The sequence below is a fragment of the Dasypus novemcinctus genome, chromosome 7 (genome assembly GCF_030445035.2).
Source record: "Dasypus novemcinctus isolate mDasNov1 chromosome 7, mDasNov1.1.hap2, whole genome shotgun sequence".
Taxonomy (NCBI): domain Eukaryota; kingdom Metazoa; phylum Chordata; class Mammalia; order Cingulata; family Dasypodidae; genus Dasypus; species Dasypus novemcinctus.
In genome coordinates, this window is record NC_080679.1 from 119,057,102 (window position 1) to 119,077,348 (window position 20,247).

The 20,247-nt window shown below is 37.9% G+C and overlaps 1 protein-coding gene across 1 annotated transcript in view; it reads left to right on the plus strand.

Moving 5' to 3' along the window:
* The first annotated feature begins 1,987 nt into the window (after window positions 1-1,987).
* DPP10 (dipeptidyl peptidase like 10) overlaps window positions 1,988-20,247 on the plus strand; it is a 1,447,377-nt gene continuing 1,429,117 nt past the window's right edge. Inside the window, exon 1 of the mRNA XM_058301104.2 lies at window positions 1,988-2,578. Within this exon, the coding sequence (XP_058157087.1) occupies window positions 2,519-2,578 (60 nt within the window). The 5' untranslated portion in view covers window positions 1,988-2,518. The remainder of the gene's footprint in view (window positions 2,579-20,247) is intronic.

The following is a 20,247-nucleotide window of genomic DNA, read 5'->3' on the forward strand; positions in this document are numbered from 1 at the left end:
GTGGTACATTTGTTACAGGGGCTTATCCTAATTTTCCACCAACTGTGGAACCTGGAAACAAAAAATGTTTTTATATGATTATTACTACTGTTGGTTAAATCTGACATTGGTCCTTTGGATTAATTGCATGATGTGGCTAGTTCACTATGAGACACTGTGTAGTATTTTCAGAGTAAATTTGAACATTTTCTAAAAATCCTACCATATGATAAGTTGTGATGGAATTTTGTGGCTGCTTTCACACACTAAATATATTGAACCCAATATATCTCAATTAGAAGAAATTTATTTTAATTTTATCCTTATTAAACAGTATTTATAATTTTCTAGCATTTGGCTACTTTTTTCCTGTTCTCTATCTTCATCTGGTTGTACATTCCAATTGAATATATAAAGATACAGCAGGTTTCAAAGAATTATAAAAATATAAACTTGTTTTAAATATAAATATTTAAAAATTATAATTTTAAAATTTTCCTTGGTTCTTGAAATGATAATGTATTAGAAAGGGAAAACAATACCTAAAATGAGAGTTGGGTCGTATAGTTCACTCTTAAATTGATATATTTCTTTGGGGCTTAGAGTTTGATATAATGATAAGCTGTAGGAAATAGAAAGGGACCATGTGACAGTTTATTTGTGAATTCCAAAAAGATTATTTGTGAATTCCAAAAGGAGAGATTCTGTTTGCAAACTGGTCTGTTCCTCTGGATGTGATGCCCTTTGCTTGTATTAGATTCAGCAGAGATGCCTTAGATTAAATTATGTTAGGATTAGGACTTTGATTCATTATAGCATACAGGGTTGAGCCCCTGCTCCCTTGGTAGGGATTGAATCCAGGACCTTGTATATGGGAAGCAGGTGCTCAACCACTGAGCTACACCCACTCCCCAAAGAGACTTGGTTTTTCATTTGTTTGTTTTTAGGAGGTACTGGGGATTAGATCTGAGACCTCATGCATGGGAAGCAGGCACTAAACCACTTGAGATACATCCGCTTCCCTGCCCATGATCTTCTTGATTCCCCCAATATTTCTTCCACTAACCCTCTGACTTCAGACTGTCTTATCTTGGTACTGTCTAATCTTTACCCTCCACTTTGTTGCTCCAGTTATAATGCTCTGAAGCCTAGTCATTCTTACACATTGAGAGACAACTTTGCCAAAATGTTTAGATCCCTTTTCTGTTTCAGAACTTGAAACATGAAAAAAGTATAAATTTAATTATTTCATCAAGCTCATTAGTTTATTCCTTCTCATACTAAAGTTTATCTGTAATATTTTTGGCCCACTCATAAAGCTTCCTGAAAGCATCATGAAATTTAACCTTATAAAACTTGGCATTTCACCAGGAGGAAATATTTCTGGTGAGTAAAATAAGTTGGACTTCAAAAATACATGAGAAATACACGCTGAGCCTAGGCTGAATCCAATACTTTATGATAAACATTATGCAATACCACTCTCCATTTAGTCCAGCCTGTTGGACTTCTTATCTTCAAGTAGGGTATGGTCACTCTGGTGGGTACTGATGCAACAGTGGGGACTGCTGACTCTGAGAAAATCTTGCTGATAAAGGTTTTTTTTGACACAGTTTTACCTATAATGCCATTTGGGGCAGAGAGATGGCTATTTAAGAAGTTGTACTGATATATAGTAAGAACTAGTTTGTCCCCAGCAGTCCAAACATATGGTCTCAAGGGAAAAGATGATTAGCTTTTATTTTTTTAAAAAAACATTTTTCTTTTGGTGCAATGTGCAATAACTAGTATTTGTGATCGAACCCTTTTCATATACTTGAAGCCTTCTCCCAGATTACAGAAATATCAGTCTGTGAACTGGCTGCCACTGCAGACTTTCTTGAATATCCATAGGGCACGCCAACCCTTCACCATGCAGATGTGAAAAAACCTGTGATCATAAAACCACCAACAGGTCCTTTCCCAGCATTCCTGGTGTTTTGATTGAAAGCACTATCCAGGAAGGAATAAAGTTTAATTGCAGAACAAAGATTGAATTATGGTAAAATATCCAGAAAGGGAGTGGAGAGGATATATGCACGCGTGAAACATTCTTTTGCACTTAAAAAGTATAAAGTGGGCAGACCACGGTAGTTGAGAGTACCCCTTTAACCGTGGGACTGCAATTGATTTCTGTGTGTTTTCTGGTATCTGTGCCTTTGAAAGGAGAATGAAAGCCAAGATCATTGGCTGTACTGTGGAGCTGTCATATCTCAGTACTGAAAATGTACAGTGCAAGTGAATTGAAACAGCCTATAGCTTGCTATTCCATATTGCCAAGAGCTTTGAGAATGATGAACCAAGTGAATGCATTATTTAGGGCTAAGTGAGATATATATCCCTCCGATCTGTTAGTGTTTCTGCCTCCGGATCGAGGAAGCAGCAGCAGCAGCAGCAGTAGCAGCAGCAGCAGCCCCTGCTGAAGTCCGATAGAGAAGTCTTGATCTGTAGCTGTTCAGGAACATCGCCTAGGATCGTGCACTGTCCAGGGTCCTGAAACATGAACCAAACTGCCAGCGTTTCCCATCACATCAAGTGTCAGCCCTCGAAAACACTCAAGGTAGGACCCAGGCTTTGCCTCTTCCCTCTGCTTCTGTAAATGTATCTTGATTTATCTACCTAACTCGTGGGAATTGGTGTGCTAGGGCACTTCCAGTGGAGATACCTACGCGGTTTGAGTTTGAATTGAAAGTTGGCTCTGAGTAAAGTGGTTCCACTTGCATGTGATTATAACCTGGAGAAAGATGTTTCTGCTGAATAATTCTTTTATCCTGATGACTTTTGCTATTTTGAATGAGAATTTATCAGTACTATAATTCAGGAAGAAAGTTTTGTTATCTACAAGTTTCTAATCCATATCAGTTTCCTGGATTTAAACATTGAAGCATTTGCAAACTGCTGATAATAATATTACATTGGCTAATAATTTGATAACAATATTTTATTGTTATATGGATTTGGGATTTCACACTCTTTCCAAAGAAAAGTACAGCCTTTGTTGTGAGCATTGAAATAGTAGTTATATTAAAATGACTATAGTGAAAGAACAGGAAAGATGACAGATTTATGAAAACACATGTCTTATGTATGCCACCATATATCTCAAAACTAGTGAAGTAATTGGAGACACTCTTTAGTTCAGGTGCTGCTTGTTTGAAATTTGAGGCAATTCTGACAGCTTATGGTCAAAAGAAAGGAAAACAGCTCGGAATTGCAAGGTTCTGTTTAGTTTTAAGTAATGTTTATATCATTCTCTTTGCTCTAATTTGGGATGTTCTTATGTATTAATACAAGGAGAGGTGAAAATGACCAGACTTCCAAGGAAGCGTTATTCTATCTTCATGCTTATCTGCATTATATCTGGATACCTTTCTTCTTGGGGAAAATGATGAGTCCCCTTGCAACTCTTTTAAGGAAAATCCTGATAACCTGGTGGATTGTCATCTTTAGTTACAATAATCTCTCACTCATGTATAGGTGCATATCTTTTACTAAGATGCCAATATTTGAAAAGAATGGCTTTTATGATTTATATGACTTTTTAGTTTTATCTTTTTTATTATTTTACATAACTTTTAAATTTATAACCCAGGTCTTTGATGTTACTGAACAGACTGTAATTACAAAAGGAATATCATTTTTAAGCAATCAATTTCTTTCTTGTGAACTTATCTGCCCTTTGCCAGAGGCTTTCAGTGATAAATAGACCAGAAATTGAACATTTTTCCTCCATTTATCAGTAGTTATTTTAAAAAGCGATGGGGTCTACATGATTATCAAATGATGAATATTTAAATTCCCAACATATGTAAACATATGGAGCTAACTGAAGCTACTTTTAAATATGATCATGCAGAACCAAAATTCAGATAATTTACATAATCTCTAAAGGCAAAAACAGAATCTTTTTCAGGATAGGATTTTCTGTACTGTGTCTAAGTTTATAAATAAAATGCTGAGCTTTAGGATTTAAGATTTTCTTTGCATGTCAGGTTCCCACCTACTTCAATTATATAAGCTTATCACTACCTGACAAATTCCAGAACAGTTAATATACAGTACTCCACATGGTGATATATAAGCTACCATGGGGAATATGTTATAGCCTAAAGTGGTGTAGAATTGCAAACTGGCTATCTATCGCTGAGCATATTTAAAGAACCATAAAATGACCAGTGGCTTTCTGTTTAAGTGTTTGGGGTCACAGGAATCAAGTATTTTATTTGCCCTTTTCTTTATTGGACAAGCACAAATGAATGTTTACTTTGTGGGACTTAAAATCACTTCCCTTATTGATGATCTGGCATTGACTGACCTTAAATTGTGGAGACAGAAAAAAAAATGTTTCTAATGTAAGAATTTTGCATCATCTTGCTGATCTTGCAGATGCTGGTTTTTCATTTTAACTGAAGCCATTGCATTGAAATGAAAGGCATCATAATAATTGGACACCCCACCACTTAGCAAGTATTATATTAATGACTTAATGAAGGAACCTTGAATCAAAGCTGTGGGTGATTTGGTTAATTGCACAAATTAAGTTATTTGGTTCCCTCCCCTTGATATTGCTCTGGGGAGCAAAAGAGTATTGTGATGTAAAAAAGTATATACAATTGCAAGCATTGAACTATTAAGGGAGTGATTACTTGAGTATTTTCCAATTTACAACACTAAAAAGGGATGAGTGGAAAAGATATCTTACTTCAAATTATGTGCTCAATTATAAAACATTTATGGCTTTTGGAATTTAAAAACTAAAAATGGCTATCTATATTTAGCTAATGCATTAGCCTGTGAACAAAATGCAGTAACAATCTAAGGAAAACCTCTAGGATGAGAGGTTTTGGGAAAGCTATGAGATATTGAAATTCAAAAGACTCTTAGAACTTTTGCAATCTTATTTTGCTTAAAGCATAGGTGTTTAGACTTAATTTTTCTCTGACGCTTAAAGTTATTATACCTGAATATTTTAAATACAATCCCCTTATGGAATCTGGTTAGCCTGAAGATAATGATAAATGACCCACTTTGAGACTCTGGAAATACTCAGACACTTAATAACTTGTAAATTGCTCCATTTCAGAAATTCTGAAATCTCTAAGGAATTTCCCCTCTTCTTCCATAGCTCGTTGTAGTAAACCTCTAGGGAATTTCCCCCCATTGTCAGTTTAGTAAATGCTGGTTATTCCTTCTCCCAATACTCTACCACTGAAAAGAATGCAATAGTAATGAGCAAAAATGAATTGTGTAGATTAAAAAGTAGGTATGAAGGTTAAAAAGATGCAGGAGGAGAAAGAACAGGTATTTCCACATCGACCCCTTATTTCAAGTTTAAAAAATTATGGGCTTGAGGGGGCCTGGGGTTGGGAGGATGGGTCAGATGACCCAAGGAATTGGGGGGAGGGCTTGGGGGAACCATCGAATATGGGAGAATGTGAGATATATGGTGGAAACGATACTGTTGAGAAAACTCTTTAGAAAATACAATAAGGAAGGATCACGTGTTTAAGGTGCTTAAGTGGGGGCATCTGGTATAGGGACAAGCTTCTAGGGAGTATGTGAGTGCTCATTTTGTCATAGTGTGTTATATCATTGGGTGGAGACCCATACAATGAGTGTGAAGGTGCTCCCACATCCTGGGGAGACCTGATGTTCCCAAAGGGAGGGAATGGTCTCTCTTGAGAGGATTGCTGGCTCCCAATTAGTTAGGTTTTTGGTTGTTTTTTTTTTTTTTAATAGAAAAAGTATAAATTAAAAAAAAAGTGATGAAGTCTGCAGTAGGTCAAATTCAGAAACTTTTACCAATGAAGGCTATTTGTGGTGAAGGTGATGGAAGAGTTGGAGAATGAGAGATTGGGAAAATAATATGGAATAAGATGGTCAACATTAAACATCATTTGGGTAGTTTGGTATTTGTTAATTTTCATTCTGGCCATTCTTCTGCTCAACCAGTCCCTAACACATTTTTCCTGATGTTCTTTGGCAGGTATGTTTCTATAGCCAGAGCTTGAAAGAGTGAACCCAGTAGAGGAAGTCAAATGAAGGAGCTAGGCAGGTTCTCAGATCACTTTGGCAGAAATGTTGAACGCAATATACTCATAAAACCGTCTTGCATTTCAGGGCTTGTAAAGCGGTAATGCTTTTCCTGAAATGATTGTAATTCTTACCGTCAGGGTGGCAGCTATATTTAAAAAAGGCTCTTTCATCCTGAGATATGTAATGTAAAGTTTTAGTGACTAACTGGGAATACTAAACACAGATCTAATATTGGAATTATTGTAAACTTGATTTCTGAAGTATTTCTCTCACCTTGAGCAACAAGTTTTTATTCTTTACAGTCTTAACTTACCCTGGCTACACTCAAAATAAATTAGACCTTCCAGTCAAATCTATGGATTTGGTTTGCTCTTTATTTTCTAGTGGAATTTGTGTGTATGTGCGTGTAATTGCAAAATTAGAACTTAGCTTCAAAGTATGCAGAGATTTTTATTTCTTTCAAATTTTAATATGTCTGGCATCTATGTGTACCCAAGGGCAGCAGAAGAAATCCTCCATCATTTATCAAGTTGGAAGTTGTGAGTGAATTGTTTGGGCATAGGCTGATCAGGAATTACATATTTTTTTTGAAAACTCCAAAATATCATATGCAGTGTTTCTTTACTTTCGCAGCTAGTAACCATTTATCCATATACGGTTCACTGTATATCCAATTCTTCCTTTTCACACAAGTCTCCCTCTTTCTCTTCTCCCTTTCAAGACCTGCCAGGTTTATTCTACCTCAGCCTGTGCACCCATGTTCCAAGTTCCATGTAGAAGACAGTTCCAAGGTCTAAATGTTCTACTTTCTTTCTACATAACCCTGCTAGGTGAGCTGCAAGTTATTACAAGGCATACTTTAATGAGTCTAGTATTTTCACTGTCTTCAGAGTAGAACGTCTATGAGCAGACTAGTCCTTTTAATGATAATGTGGATTGCCTTTTATGCTGTAATATTGATGTTATTATGCTCATAAAGACTTTTCTCCCTGTTTATGTCTAACCCACAGCACCATTCAAACCAGAGGCAAAGGAAACAGGACATGAAGTAAGAGGGTGAAAGAGAATGAAATTTTATCTTGTCACAAGGATTCTTGCAAAATCTGTGTGTGGTAGTTAAGAAATGATTTCTGTCCTCAGCAAATTGGTATTCTGGAGTGCGACATTGTGATGAGTTGGATGGGGAGACTGGCATGGAATTGCAGTAATCAACATCTCATTGGTTGTTAATTCCACCCCTTTGACCTAAAGGATGGGCACTGCATCCACATGGTACTTCCCATGGTACTTGAGCTGGTGTTGCAATTTAGTTCAGAAGAATATTTCATAAATAAATATCCAAATTACATATGTAAAAATATTTTTAAAAAGTGAAGAGAATGGAAGAAAAAAGCCATCTCTTTGTCTCTTTGTCATCACAATGTGCAAAATATAAGATCCCCTAAATTTCACTAGTATACAGAATTCTAACTGCAAAGATTATAACCTACTTCTGCACTATTCTTTGTCTTAGAGATTCTTCTTGATCCTAATCCTACCGACTTTAGTCATAAGGAAAATAGACGAAAACTTATTAAATTATGATCTCAACACAGACTCAGAAACACTGAAGAAAGAGTTATCATTGGTATTCAGTGAATTGTACCATTTCATTTGGCAAAATACAGATTTTCCTTCAGCATTAAAAGAATGGGCCATTTTTCAAAGTGGCGATATTTGAGGAAGCTAAAATGGAAGGTTTATGAAAAATTGGGAATGAAGAATGTTGCACCTGTAAGAATATTTTTCTCTCTCTTACAAATGGTCTACATCTTTTTAATTATTTCTCATATGCTTAGGGAAAAATCACAGCCTGGGATAAACATGGATAAGATCACAAGTTAGTCATTGTGCTGATGACAAGTTAGTAGTCATTTACAATTTGCATTTATGGTCAAGCATTTAAACTTTAAAATATTATGGGACAGTTGTGTTTCAAATGACTATAAAGTCAGCTTTTTCTAAAGGAAGTATTGTTCTTTTTTATTCTTATGAAGATTGACAAATTTCATAATAAGTGCCCAGCTGTGCATTCTACTGCTTTTTTGCCTAATAAAATGGGTTAATTTTATTGGACATAAATAGTGTTTGCATTTCAACTCTACCTTTTAAGGTGTATTCTCATATATTTTTGAGATAAATTTTAAAATATTTTAGAAAATATGTAATATTACTTTGCTTGAACCTTGAAAAATAAAAAAATATGGTGTTAATGATTTCCTAGAAACTCATGGTTTGGTCAGTTAGTGAAGATGTTCTTGAGGATAAATTTGTTATGACAAACCACTGATGGTCACTGGAATGATATTATGGTTCCACAAAAGAATATAGGATCAATAAGCAAAAGCAGTGGTTCTCAGAGGGTGGGACAGTAGGATCAACAACAACAGGGGAGAATGTATTAGAAATGCAAATTATGGGGTCCACCCCTGACCTATTGGGACAGAACTCTGGGGGAGAGAGTGACTCAGTAGTCATAGGTAATAAGTCCTTCAGGTGATTCTAATTCACATTAAAACTTCAGAACCATTGACTACAAAAATAGGCTGTGAACTGCTTAGAAGAATTTCTGTTTGTGTTTGAGCATGGTAGATGGACTCTGAACAATATCAGAATGTTATTTAGGATCATTAAAACATAAAATACGTGAGAGCCAAGATCTCACTAGGTCCATCTCTTTCGTACTTCATAGGGTTTACTTGACACAAAGCCCTCCACATAATGGTCCTTGAATATATATTTGTTGATTATTCAATGACAGGTAAGGTCATTTAGATAAGCTAAATTAATTTTCTCAGACCTTGCTCAACAGGTAGCCAGATTGGAAGTGATACTCTGTGCTTTAAATTCATAGCAAAGTTTTCAAAGAAGTGTATTGACATTTTGGTTTGCTTTCAGTGGTTTTGTTCTCTGACCTTGGTTTGGGGCCATTGGGTAATCAACACCATTTGGAATCTAAGGAGAGCCATATAGTTACACAAAGCAGAAAGTGTGCTGAGACAGTGTCTCCCTTCTTGCCAGCTTCATCTAGAACCTGGCAAAACTTCAGCAGGTAGGAATAGCACCATAACCTTTTTCTTTTACTTTATGAATGTTCTTTAGCCCTTGGATATATGCCAGGTTGGCAGGATATAATTGGCAACAATACACCATAACTGGAACAAAATTAATCATCATTAACAAACCTGATTTCCCACGGATAGAGCCGGCATGATGTTACATAAACAGAACTGGATTTATGCTGGGTGATGAGACTCAAAATAAAGGATGTATACCTTCTGAAAAAGCTTATTTATTTGAAATCCTTCATAGAACTCTGTTTTTGTTTTTTTTGTTTTTTTTTTTTTGGTCTGTTTTTACAGTTACCAATGGGAAGAAAAATCAAATGCACACAGATTCCCCTATTGGCAGAAAATGGAGTGTAAAGCAGATTGGGTGGCCTTTTGGCCTTCTACTTTGGAGATGCATCCTTTGCTTGAATTCTCACACTGTTGCTACCACAGTGAATCATGTGGCATTGGGGAAAGCAATTAACCCTGTTAAGGCTTTTCTTCCCACTAACAGAAGGGCAATAAACTAAAATTATCTCCCCAAACAAAAATGCTATGTAAGTGCTTTGAAATATAATTTGTCCTAGCAGCAATTTTTAAGGATATGACATTTTCATAGAGAGGTGTATAGTAAGAATCAATTTTATGACATAAAAGCTGAGGATTTTATTTGCAATTATTATTAACTATAATCATGATAAAACTCATTTTGAAGCCACCAGGGAACTAAAAGTATCTTCTAATATTGTAGTAACATATGCAAGGTTTCATCATGGACCTATACCAGAAAGGTAGGGGAAGAAGGTGATTGAGTTTAAATGGCATCTAAAGAACTGATTAATTCAATAAAAAGTGTAATTACTCATCCCAAGGCTATGATACTAGAAAGGAAGATAACTGGGGTCATTGCACCAATGGTACAGGTGGCTGAATTGAGAAGAGCTTTTATCAAGGTATGGATATAGACTTCCTACGGCCTCAATGCCTTCGGGCTCAGTGTTCCCTCTGCCCACACAATGGTCCTCCTAGAAAACTTCTATTCCAGGGTTCTCAACCTTTTTTGTTCCACAGATCCCTTTGCCAGTCAGGTGAAAACCACGGACCCCTTCTCAGAATGTAGTGACAGGTAGTTTCATGACACTCACTACCAGCAAGTCTTTAAATTTTAGGATGATTCAAAATTACATTTTACAACTTTCCCATAATTTCAATACCTGGTAACCTAACACGGTTCAACATCTGTTCAAATGGTCATTTTAGGCAAACATTAGAAATTTGAGTTTTCCCATGGTGTCATAAAACCATCTCTGCGATCCTTACCAACCTTTTTGCAGGCAGTGATCCACTGCACTTGGAACATGCTAAATCAAAATAAAAATCATACTAAGTCCACACTAGACTGTGGATCATTTAATATATAAATCACACCCATACCAACATGTCCCCATAAGAATAACATTTTTTTGAATTTTTAATTCAAGCTCACCAACCCCCTGGATTCTTTGGGTCCGTGGAACTCTGGTTAAGGACTCCTGTTTTATTCTTATATTAAATTTCATGCAGCACTTTCTTGGTGGAAGCTTTCAGACTTCTCTAGGCAGACAGTGATGTTCTCACCAAATAATCTTCTGTGTATCTCCTTAATAACAGTTACTCTTCTATGTTATAATTATTTGTTTCTTTTTTTTTTTTTTAAAGATTTATTTATTTATTTAATTCCCCCCCCTCCCCTGGTTGTCTGTTCTTGGTGTCTATTTGCTGCGTCTTTTTCTTTGTCCGCTTCTGTTGTCGTCAGCGGCACAGGAAGTGTGGGCGGCGCCATTCCTGGGCAGGCTGCTCTTTCTTTTTCACGCTGGGCGGCTCTCCTTATGGGCGCACTCCTTGAGCGTGGGGCTCCCCCACGCGGGGACACCCTTGCGTGGCACGGCACGCCTTGCGCGCATCAGCACTGCGCATGGCCAGCTCCACACGGGTCAAGGAGGCCCGGGGTTTGAACCGCGGACCTCCCATATGGTAGACGGACGCCCTAACCACTGGGCAAAAGTCCGTTTCCCGTAATTATTTGTTTCTACGTAAGTCTCTCCACTAGCTCTTTAAGGGCAGGGATTCCGTCTATTACTTTTAACAATTCCAGTGCCTTGCCCAATATCTGGTGCATAGCAGGCCCTCAGTTAATATTCTCGGAAAGCAAGAATGGTCAAAGAAGGACTTAAACTCGTTTGTCTTCTCAAGAGATGGAATATGACTTTTGAGTTCAGAAACATATATGTTCCGCCTTGACTTAAGCAGAACTAAACTTTTCACTTTAAAATATGTAAACAGCATTTGAAGAAACAACGAAAAGGCCTCTGGGTTTGTGACAGCAGATATGCTAATCCTCTGGAGGATGAGTGGTTCCTGTAAGTAAATATGGGTTTTGCTGTTAAGTTTGTTTTTCTACATTGCTGTTGAGAAAAGCTTTGCTTCCAGAGACAACCTCTGTCCCTTTGTTTTGGAGCGTGGGTTAAAAACAGCAGACAAAAGTCCTTGCCGATCTTAATGAATGGGGCTTTGGAAGGTCACTATTAGCTCTGGTGCTTCAGCGAGGCTCTTTCTCACCAGAAACCTTAATTTCCAACATGACTCATGGCTGCTGCATTCAAAAATATTACTTCTCACAACTCCGGTTTCCAGGATTTTGCCCTAAGAAAAATGGGCTACACTTTCTTTTAATGGAAAATAAATAGTTCGAAAGTGCTTATTGTATTTAATAGATGAACTCTCCTTGAGTAGTTTTTTTAGACAGTGAAAGATACTAGGGCAAGGATTCTGTGCAGGACAGATATTCTTCATCTAGGAAGGGCAACTATGACAAGATTTTTCATTTATGTATATTCTCTGAAGGAAATAAAAATAAAATGAAGGTACAGACTCCAGAAGTAGTGACTTTAGTTGACCAGTGAGGAGCATATTTTAATGGATAGAATGCTTGATGTACTCTCCCATTGTTTGTCATTTAACTTTTAGTGAAAGGGATTCAGACATGAGTAGGCTGATACCTCTTGTTTTCAAGATGCTCATTCTAGGATATAAATGAAGACAATTACAATATAAAGTGATAAGTGCTATGTGGAGGAAATAGAAGGCTTTATGGGACATTCACAAAGCCCAAACCAGAACCCTACATGGGTGATAGACTGGTTAAGAAAATAAGGAATAGTATATTACAGACACAGAAAAAAATGCACGTAAAAGATGAAGGATGAAGAAACAAATTAGCACACGTGCCATGGAAACATTTAATTGCAACTAACTAGATTTTAAAGTGCAAGTGGTTATGAAGGTTCAGCCATATGAGGCCTGAACTTTATCCTTCAGAATTTGACTGTACTCTGAAGGCAAAGCTTAAGGGTAAGTAGTGCAAAGACAAGAAGGTGAATTCAAAATTCTGGGCCCAGCCCTTTGACCTTGGGAAACCTTCCTGAGGCTCATCAGGTAGAAAGTGGAGTTGGTAACACAATCCTGGGTCATCTTTCAGGTGATGTTTCTTCAAAAGTCAAAAGCATAATGCAAATAAAAGATATTAATATTCAGACAGGCTTCACTTAGAGTAATTTTTAATAAGAACAAAAGGTTTGTTCATTAGCTTAATTTAGAAAGTTACCACCCACTTTCTTAATTGCTAATAACAGTTGGTCTTTAAAGGTTTTAGTTTAGTGTTAACTTTTTAATTGAAAAGCATCCTCTTTGGCTAATGTCAATCATTTGTCTGTAACATAATTACCTCTTTCATATTTGAAGATGATACACTGATAGCCCTTTTCCTGGATATTGGTTGCAGATTAGTCTTTATAGCCATACATACTGGCACATGACTTATCTCTGTAAATAGTATTAGATTTAAACATAAAGAATACCTGAAAATTTCAGGCATTAAAGTTGTGAGAGTGCTTCCCTTCACAGTCTCCTAATTATATAACCCATATGTTGTCTTTAATCAAGAAAAATCTGTTCCAAGGGTCTCCGTCAATGGCTTATACCATTTTCCAGAGGAGATAGGAAAGATTAAAATGTGTTCGATGTCCTTCTGATTTACAGCCATTTCCTTTTAGACGTTTCTCCAAGATAGCTTTGACTAGACTCTTCATTTTTCAGACAAGAAAGAGGAGCATTAGAAAGGGAAGTGTGTGAGGTGAGACTTGCCCCATGCTTCCTATTAAACAGGAACCGCACTTTATTTATTACCATCAAACAGGATGGTCTCATGATTAACAATACTTGGCATAGCTACCATGGTTTCTTTTCTCCCTGCCCCATCTCCTTCCAAATGATTATGGTCCTTTGAGGTATGGGGTAAGTTTTATAAACGCAGATTTATTAGTTGAGATCCTTTTAGCAGAAAATAATAGAAGATTCTAAAGGAACTGGCTTAAAGAATAAGAAAATGATCGTTTCATAAAACTAGAAGTCTCTTGATAGAGCACCTGGTTCTATCAGTTAAGCACATGCCCAAATAGCATGATCCAGGACTCAGACTCTTTGCACCCTTCCACTTAGTCTTTCTCAGAATAGTTTCCATCATGGTCACTATGTGGCTGCTGTATTTCCACACTTGGCCTGCAGATGTGACAACTGACTAAAGGACAGTAAATGAAGAAGGATTTCTCCCTTTGGGTTTCTTTTTAAGAAATGGCTCCTCACAGATTTCACCTCAACTCCTCTTGACTAGAATTAAATCCCATACCAACTACTTATCCAATATGCTGAGTGATGCGTGTGATTAAGTGGAGAAAGTAGAGGAGAAAGAAAGAATCTGGAAATTGGCTGGCTTTGGAAGTAGAAAGCCAAAGAGTCAAAGAATTGGATGGCTTTGGAAGTAGAAGACCAAAGAATCAGAGAATTGAATGGCTTTGGAAGTAGAAAACCAAAAATGTCTACCACAGAGATCGGTAGAAAAGACTTTAGATTACAATGGACATGAAATGTCCACCATGATGTGAACAATAGGCAATGCCATTGCCTAGGCACTATTTCTATGAACATGTAATAAACTAAAATATAACTTTTCCTCTGATCTCACAGCAGAGACTTCTACTATCACTTTTGAACAAAAAGGGGAAATAAGAGGTTCCCAGAGTTATCTCATTCAGGCAGCCTTGCCTCTTTTGATATTAAGGGATTCAATAGACAATCAATTTTTGCACTGTGTTTTCATTTTTACATGTCACTGAGCTCTTTTCTATGTGGGGAAGATGAGGGAAAATAATGGTGATCTTCTTTACAAAACAAAGGTTGCTCAAGGCCTGCCCTCATGACTTCTCTGGTACTTGGAGGGACTTGGATTATTTAAACACTCAAGAGCATTGAGACACCAGATGCCTCCCAACACCAAAAGGTAACAAAAAGAAGAGATATGGGTAAGATGTCCGACGTTTTAAACTGTGGTAAAAAGGGAGAGCATGCCTCATTGAGAGGTGTATGCTCATTCCAAAGAGATATGTTGGAAGGATGCTTAGGAAGGGAACATGGGCTATGCAGGATCACATCCACAGTATCTTTTGTGGGGCTCAGGACTCTGTGACTGGCTGTGTGATGTGATGTCATTTGATCCCATGAATTGAATAATCAAATGCTGAACACCTACAGCCATAGTTGCCCACTTAGACCTCTACCTTGTCCTCTATTCTCAGCTGCTGCTTTTTACTTGACACTGCCACTCAGATGTCTTAAAGACAAGAGAAACTTAACATGGGACTTTTGATCCTTGCTGCCCAGCCTTCTCTTGCCTACAAAGTCCATCTTTTTCTCCCTTCTCTTCAATCCATGTATCTGGTCCTTGAGCAAGTCCTGTCCAATCTACTTCCTAAACATATTTCATGACTACCCACTTCTCCCCATAGCCCCTGCCAGCATCAAAATGCAACATGCACTCAAATCTCACCTGAATTATGGCAACGGTTTCATTGGACTCATGACTCCCGTGATGTTTCACTATAATCCATTTTCCGTACACAAGCTCAGAGACTGTTTTAACATCTTATTCTAATCACTTTGCTCACTTGGTTAAAAGTTTAACGTTGCTCTAGAAAGCAATCCCAAGTCCATACCTGTTTTAGTTTCCCAGCTGCTAAAACGAATGCAATGCAATGGCTTGGCTTAAACGATGAGGCTGTATTGGCTTATGGTTTTCAAGCTAGAAGTCCAAAATCAAGCCGTCATCAAGGTGCTGCTTTTTCCCAGAAGACTGGTGCCCTGGGGCTTGCTGCTGGTAATACTTGGTCCTTGACTTTCCTGTAACATGACAATGCACATGGCAGCCTCTCCTAGCTTTTTTCTCTTCTGGGTTTCTTTGACTTTCAGCTTCTGGATTCTCCCTGTGTCTTTATCCTATGAGACCTACTCTCTAAGGCCTCCAGTAACAGGATTAAGGCCCATCCTGATAAAGCTCGGCCACACCATAACTGAAAGAATTTCATCTAAATGTCCTATTTACAAGTGTTGATACCAGCAAGAATGGGTTATGTTTAATATGATCAACTTACCTTCATACAAATGAATATAATTGTAATATAAAATGATAAGAGCTGAGTGGTGGAAATACAAGGATGAGCCTTCATTGGCTGGCCCCTCTTCTTCCCTCTGACCTTATTGTATGTTGTTGTCTTTACTGTTTACTGCTGTCTAGCCAAACTGGCCTCCTTTCTGTTTCTGATCCAACCAAGCTCTTTGCCCCACCAGGACCTTTGTTCTTGCAGTTTTCACAACCTGGAGACTCCTTCCTGGCACTTCTTATAGTGCCTTTCTGGTTTTAGCTCAGAGATGCCTTTCTGATGGCTCTGCCCATCTAAGTTGTGGTCATCCTGCAGACCACAACTGGATATGAGGTGAGACACTCATATTCTTGAAGACCTTTGTTATAAACACTGCCAGAACCCTTGTTGAAGAAGGTTTTCATTTACAAATGACCTCTCTGGATTCTATGTCCAATTCTTTGCATATCAATCTACAAAAAGGCATGAGACAAAGTACCCTATCATTGAGAAGTTTACAATCTAGATGGGGCTGGAATGAATGAGGGCGTCATGGCAAAGTAAGTCATCAATTACAAGAGTTTGAAAACTGCCATGATACAGATAAACAGAGTGTGCTTTGGGATATCAGAGAAGGGACACCTTATTCCATCTTGTAGGTTGGAATGACCTTTGAATTGAGACTTGATGGGCAAGCAAGAGTAAGCTGAGTGAAGTCCTGAGGGGAGAAAAGGACATCCCAGCCAGTGGAATGTATAAAAGCATCAGGTCAGAGGAAGTCACATCACCAGTACCACCACTACCACCATCACTGCCATTATCCTCAGCATTGCAATCATCACTACCATGTTTAAGCACCCTCACCATATTTTCATTTTATGGCTCCCTCTAATTCCTACAGTGACAAAGCAAGGAGGGAATTATTATCCTTATATTATAACTGAAGACATGATGATTTTCCCAGGGTTTCCCAAACAGTCATAGGTGGCTATCCTATCTGAATCCAGATACGTTTCCTACAAACATCAAGCTGATAGCTTCGATTCCTTGCCTCTTACTTTAGTGTTCTTTTGACTCTCTAGTGCTCCCACTGGTTCTCGGGAACTAGTTACTGTAGCTCAGGGTCTTTTGATGCTCTAATCCTCTGCAACCCTCCTTTTTTTGCCTTCGTGGTAGATAATACTCATCATTTTTGATTCAGTTCATTGAGAATCCAATTCCTCTCTGATGCTTGACCTGGCCCTCGTTTCATCACTCGAAGCACTGGGAAAAGTTAAGACTGCTTGCTTTGTGCTTTATTGGACTTGTAACCCACTATTACCTTTATACATTTACCCATTTTTCTTCTCTCCCTTCCCATCTTCCCTACCCGCCCACCTTCCACTACAAACCCACCCCCAACAAGCCTACAAGTGTCTTGAGTTAAAAACATTATCTTTCTTGTCCTTGTGACTAGTATCTAGCACTGAATCGGACAAGAAACGAGTGCTCCAAAAGGACTTGTTGAGTGAATGAATTAGTAATTGAAGGCCATCCAAGGAAATAATATTACCCTGGAATATTCTTTATACAGACATGTGGCTCTTTCTCTGGCAGAAAATATAAATACAAGAAAGGAAGCCAAATACTATCTTGGATTTTCTCTAAGTGTTTTCTTATCCCATTTCATGTGTGTGTGCTTATAGGAGGAGCATGGAGTATGTGTTGGTGACAGTATGAGTGTTGGGTTTTAAAAATGGAAATCCAGCTGCAGTTGGCTTATTGCTTTGCTCTTTCATTAGTGTTTAGCTGAAAGTTTTTAAACATGATTTCAAATATGGAGAAATTTTTTTAAGAATAGGAATTTTCCATACAATGAGGAAATTCTTCTCAGTCCCTACTCGGTGCTAGCAACTTTCATATCCATGAATTAATTAATTTTTCACCATATTCCCGCTAGGGAAAGTGGTGGAATCAAGCATTTAATAAACAGCAGCTCTTAGTCAAGCCCTTTGCATGTTGCATCTCTTTTAATATTTCAGAGCAGACATGATCCTCATTTTATGGAAAAATATTAAGTGATTAGTGACCCCACTTAAGAAGAAGTAGAACTGGTCTCCTACCTAGCCCAGCCTTGATTCCATAGTTCATGCTATTTCTATTATACTGCAGGATAATATTGTCTATGGAAAATAAGAGCATTCAACTTAAAGATACTTCTTTCTAAAATGTATAAGCATTTAGCCCTCTAGGCAGTCATCATATGTGGACAGATGTGTCTTTGCAAAGTTGCACATTCTCATAGTCATCCCTTCATGTGAGGTCTTCTTTATGTATCACTAATGGAGATTGTGCACAGATAAGATGGGCCTAATCTGGAAGTACCAGAATTGTGAATCAAGGGTTCAATGAGTCCAGAAAGTTTATCTGATGTGAATGTCAAGTAGGACATTACACTATAAGCTAATTTCAAAGGTTAACTTAAGGTCTGGGAGAGACAGGGCAATCAGAAGCAAGCACAAGTTCACAAAGGTCTGGATAAGGAGTGGTAGTAAGTCCCTTTGGACTAGTGATTTCATATTAGGAACTCAGGTAGAAGAATCTGTAGCAATGTGGTCTAGCTATGATCAGAGTGGTAATATTAGCAACAGCAACCGACACAGAAACATGTTTACAGAGTGCAAATATTTGCAAAATATTTTTAGATAGTTTCTTACTGCAAATCAATTACAACCCTGTAGAATCAGCGTAATTATTATTGCTAAGACATATGAAATGCAGAAGGAAATACATTGCATTTCAATAAGCGCAATAGCAGTATGTAAAGAAGTATCACTTCATTGTATTGTATATACTATACTCTGTTATACCCTATCTTGTATAATAAATTGCAATTTTTTTAGGAAAGACACTTAGAAAAGTGTCTTTATTGTATTATACATTATATGCTATATTGTTTCATACACTATTTTGTTATATTGATAGTGTATATTATCGTATAAAGTATATATATAATCACACTATATAAGGTAATACACTCTATTGTATTATAAATTGCAATTGATTTTGGAAGGACGTTTGATAAAGGGGATGGTTGTGACTATCTGGACAAAATACTTAGTGTATTTAAAGTATTGGGATGAAATTTTCCTGGTCAGCAAATCAGGGAAGAGGAGACCGCTTACATTTTGGAGACCATAGAGTGCAATAAGCCAAGGGCACATATAAAGCCAGGGCTAGGTGGGCCAAAGATATCACTCTGCTCCTGGCTGCTATGATTATAGAGTTCAAATTCTGTCAGTGATGGTATAGTAAGAGAAAGCCAAGGGAAAATGTAGAAAACAGTTACTAAGAGTGAAGCTACCCAGGCCTCATCTAATTTCAGGTTAAGGGGTATTTGGAAAAAAGTTTGAAATGAATTTCAGGGATAGAACAAGAATGAGATTTAGGGGAACAGTCTTGGGGGTATCAATAAAAGCTGAGCTTAGTCTGAATGCTCAGGAGATCTCAAATACTGAAAATGCGTTGCATCTTCCCCTGAGACTATCAGTTCAAACAAATAAACTTAAGATTTCCTGTTACCACTTGGCCTTACTTGGTTTAACTCAGGGTTTCTCAACTTTGACATTATCAACACTGTGGACCAGAGGATTCTTTGTGTGTGTGAGTCTTCCCTGAGCACTCTAGGATGTTTGGCACATCTCATTATGTGCCAGTAGTATCTTCCACAAAATGTGGTTCAGACGTTGCCAGATCTCCTCTGGTGAGCAGAATTACCCAACTGAGAATCACTAGCTCAATGGGAGCCACTACAGCAGGTGAGGGTGTCCTGGGACCACAAGTGTTTGAGGCGGCTTCTGGTCTGTGGCTTTGTAAAGTGGGAGCCACTGGAGTCATCTATCCCTGGTCCTTTCTGATACTGAGAACAGTTGAGCCAGCCAGTGGGCCTTAGAGGATTCAATAATTGTCATCTAGGAATCATGGATGGAGGAATTTCTGTTAGTGATTTAGGAGTCTGTCCCCAAATCACATGGTAGAACCGATACTTGGAATGAAGTCCTAACCCTCTTTATCCTGTGTCTTTTCTGTGCAAGGGAATTTTACCCTCTGTTTTGCAAAGCCTCAGGTTTCAGGCGTATTGAAGGAAATGCAAAACAAGTAGAACTTCAGGCCCTCCTGTATCTCCACTCCTACTCCTGCTCTGGACAAGCAGCATGGCTATCTTTATTATATATTGATGATGTTTAATGCTCCTAATGAAAAAATAACAGGTAAAATTTTCCACATTATACTTTTATGCCTGCTGGAACTCACAGAAGAGAGAACCAATAGTAATTCAGAAGCTGCTCAACAACATTTTTTATGTCCTATTGAACACCCCCATTTTCAAGGAGAAGACCAGGCTGAGTCTGCAGAGAGTATTGGTTGTTAAGCTGCAAAGTAGAAACATAGAGACTGGGACCCAAAAAGGCCGTTTAATCATCCACTCCAAGTCTCTCTCCAGAAAGAGCCACTTTCTTGCCTCCATATTTCACTCTTCCAGGTTGCCCTGAGCTTCTCTACCCAAGTTGTTTCCTGCCAGAGCCTTAGCAAATTGCACCCATTCTTTCAAATCT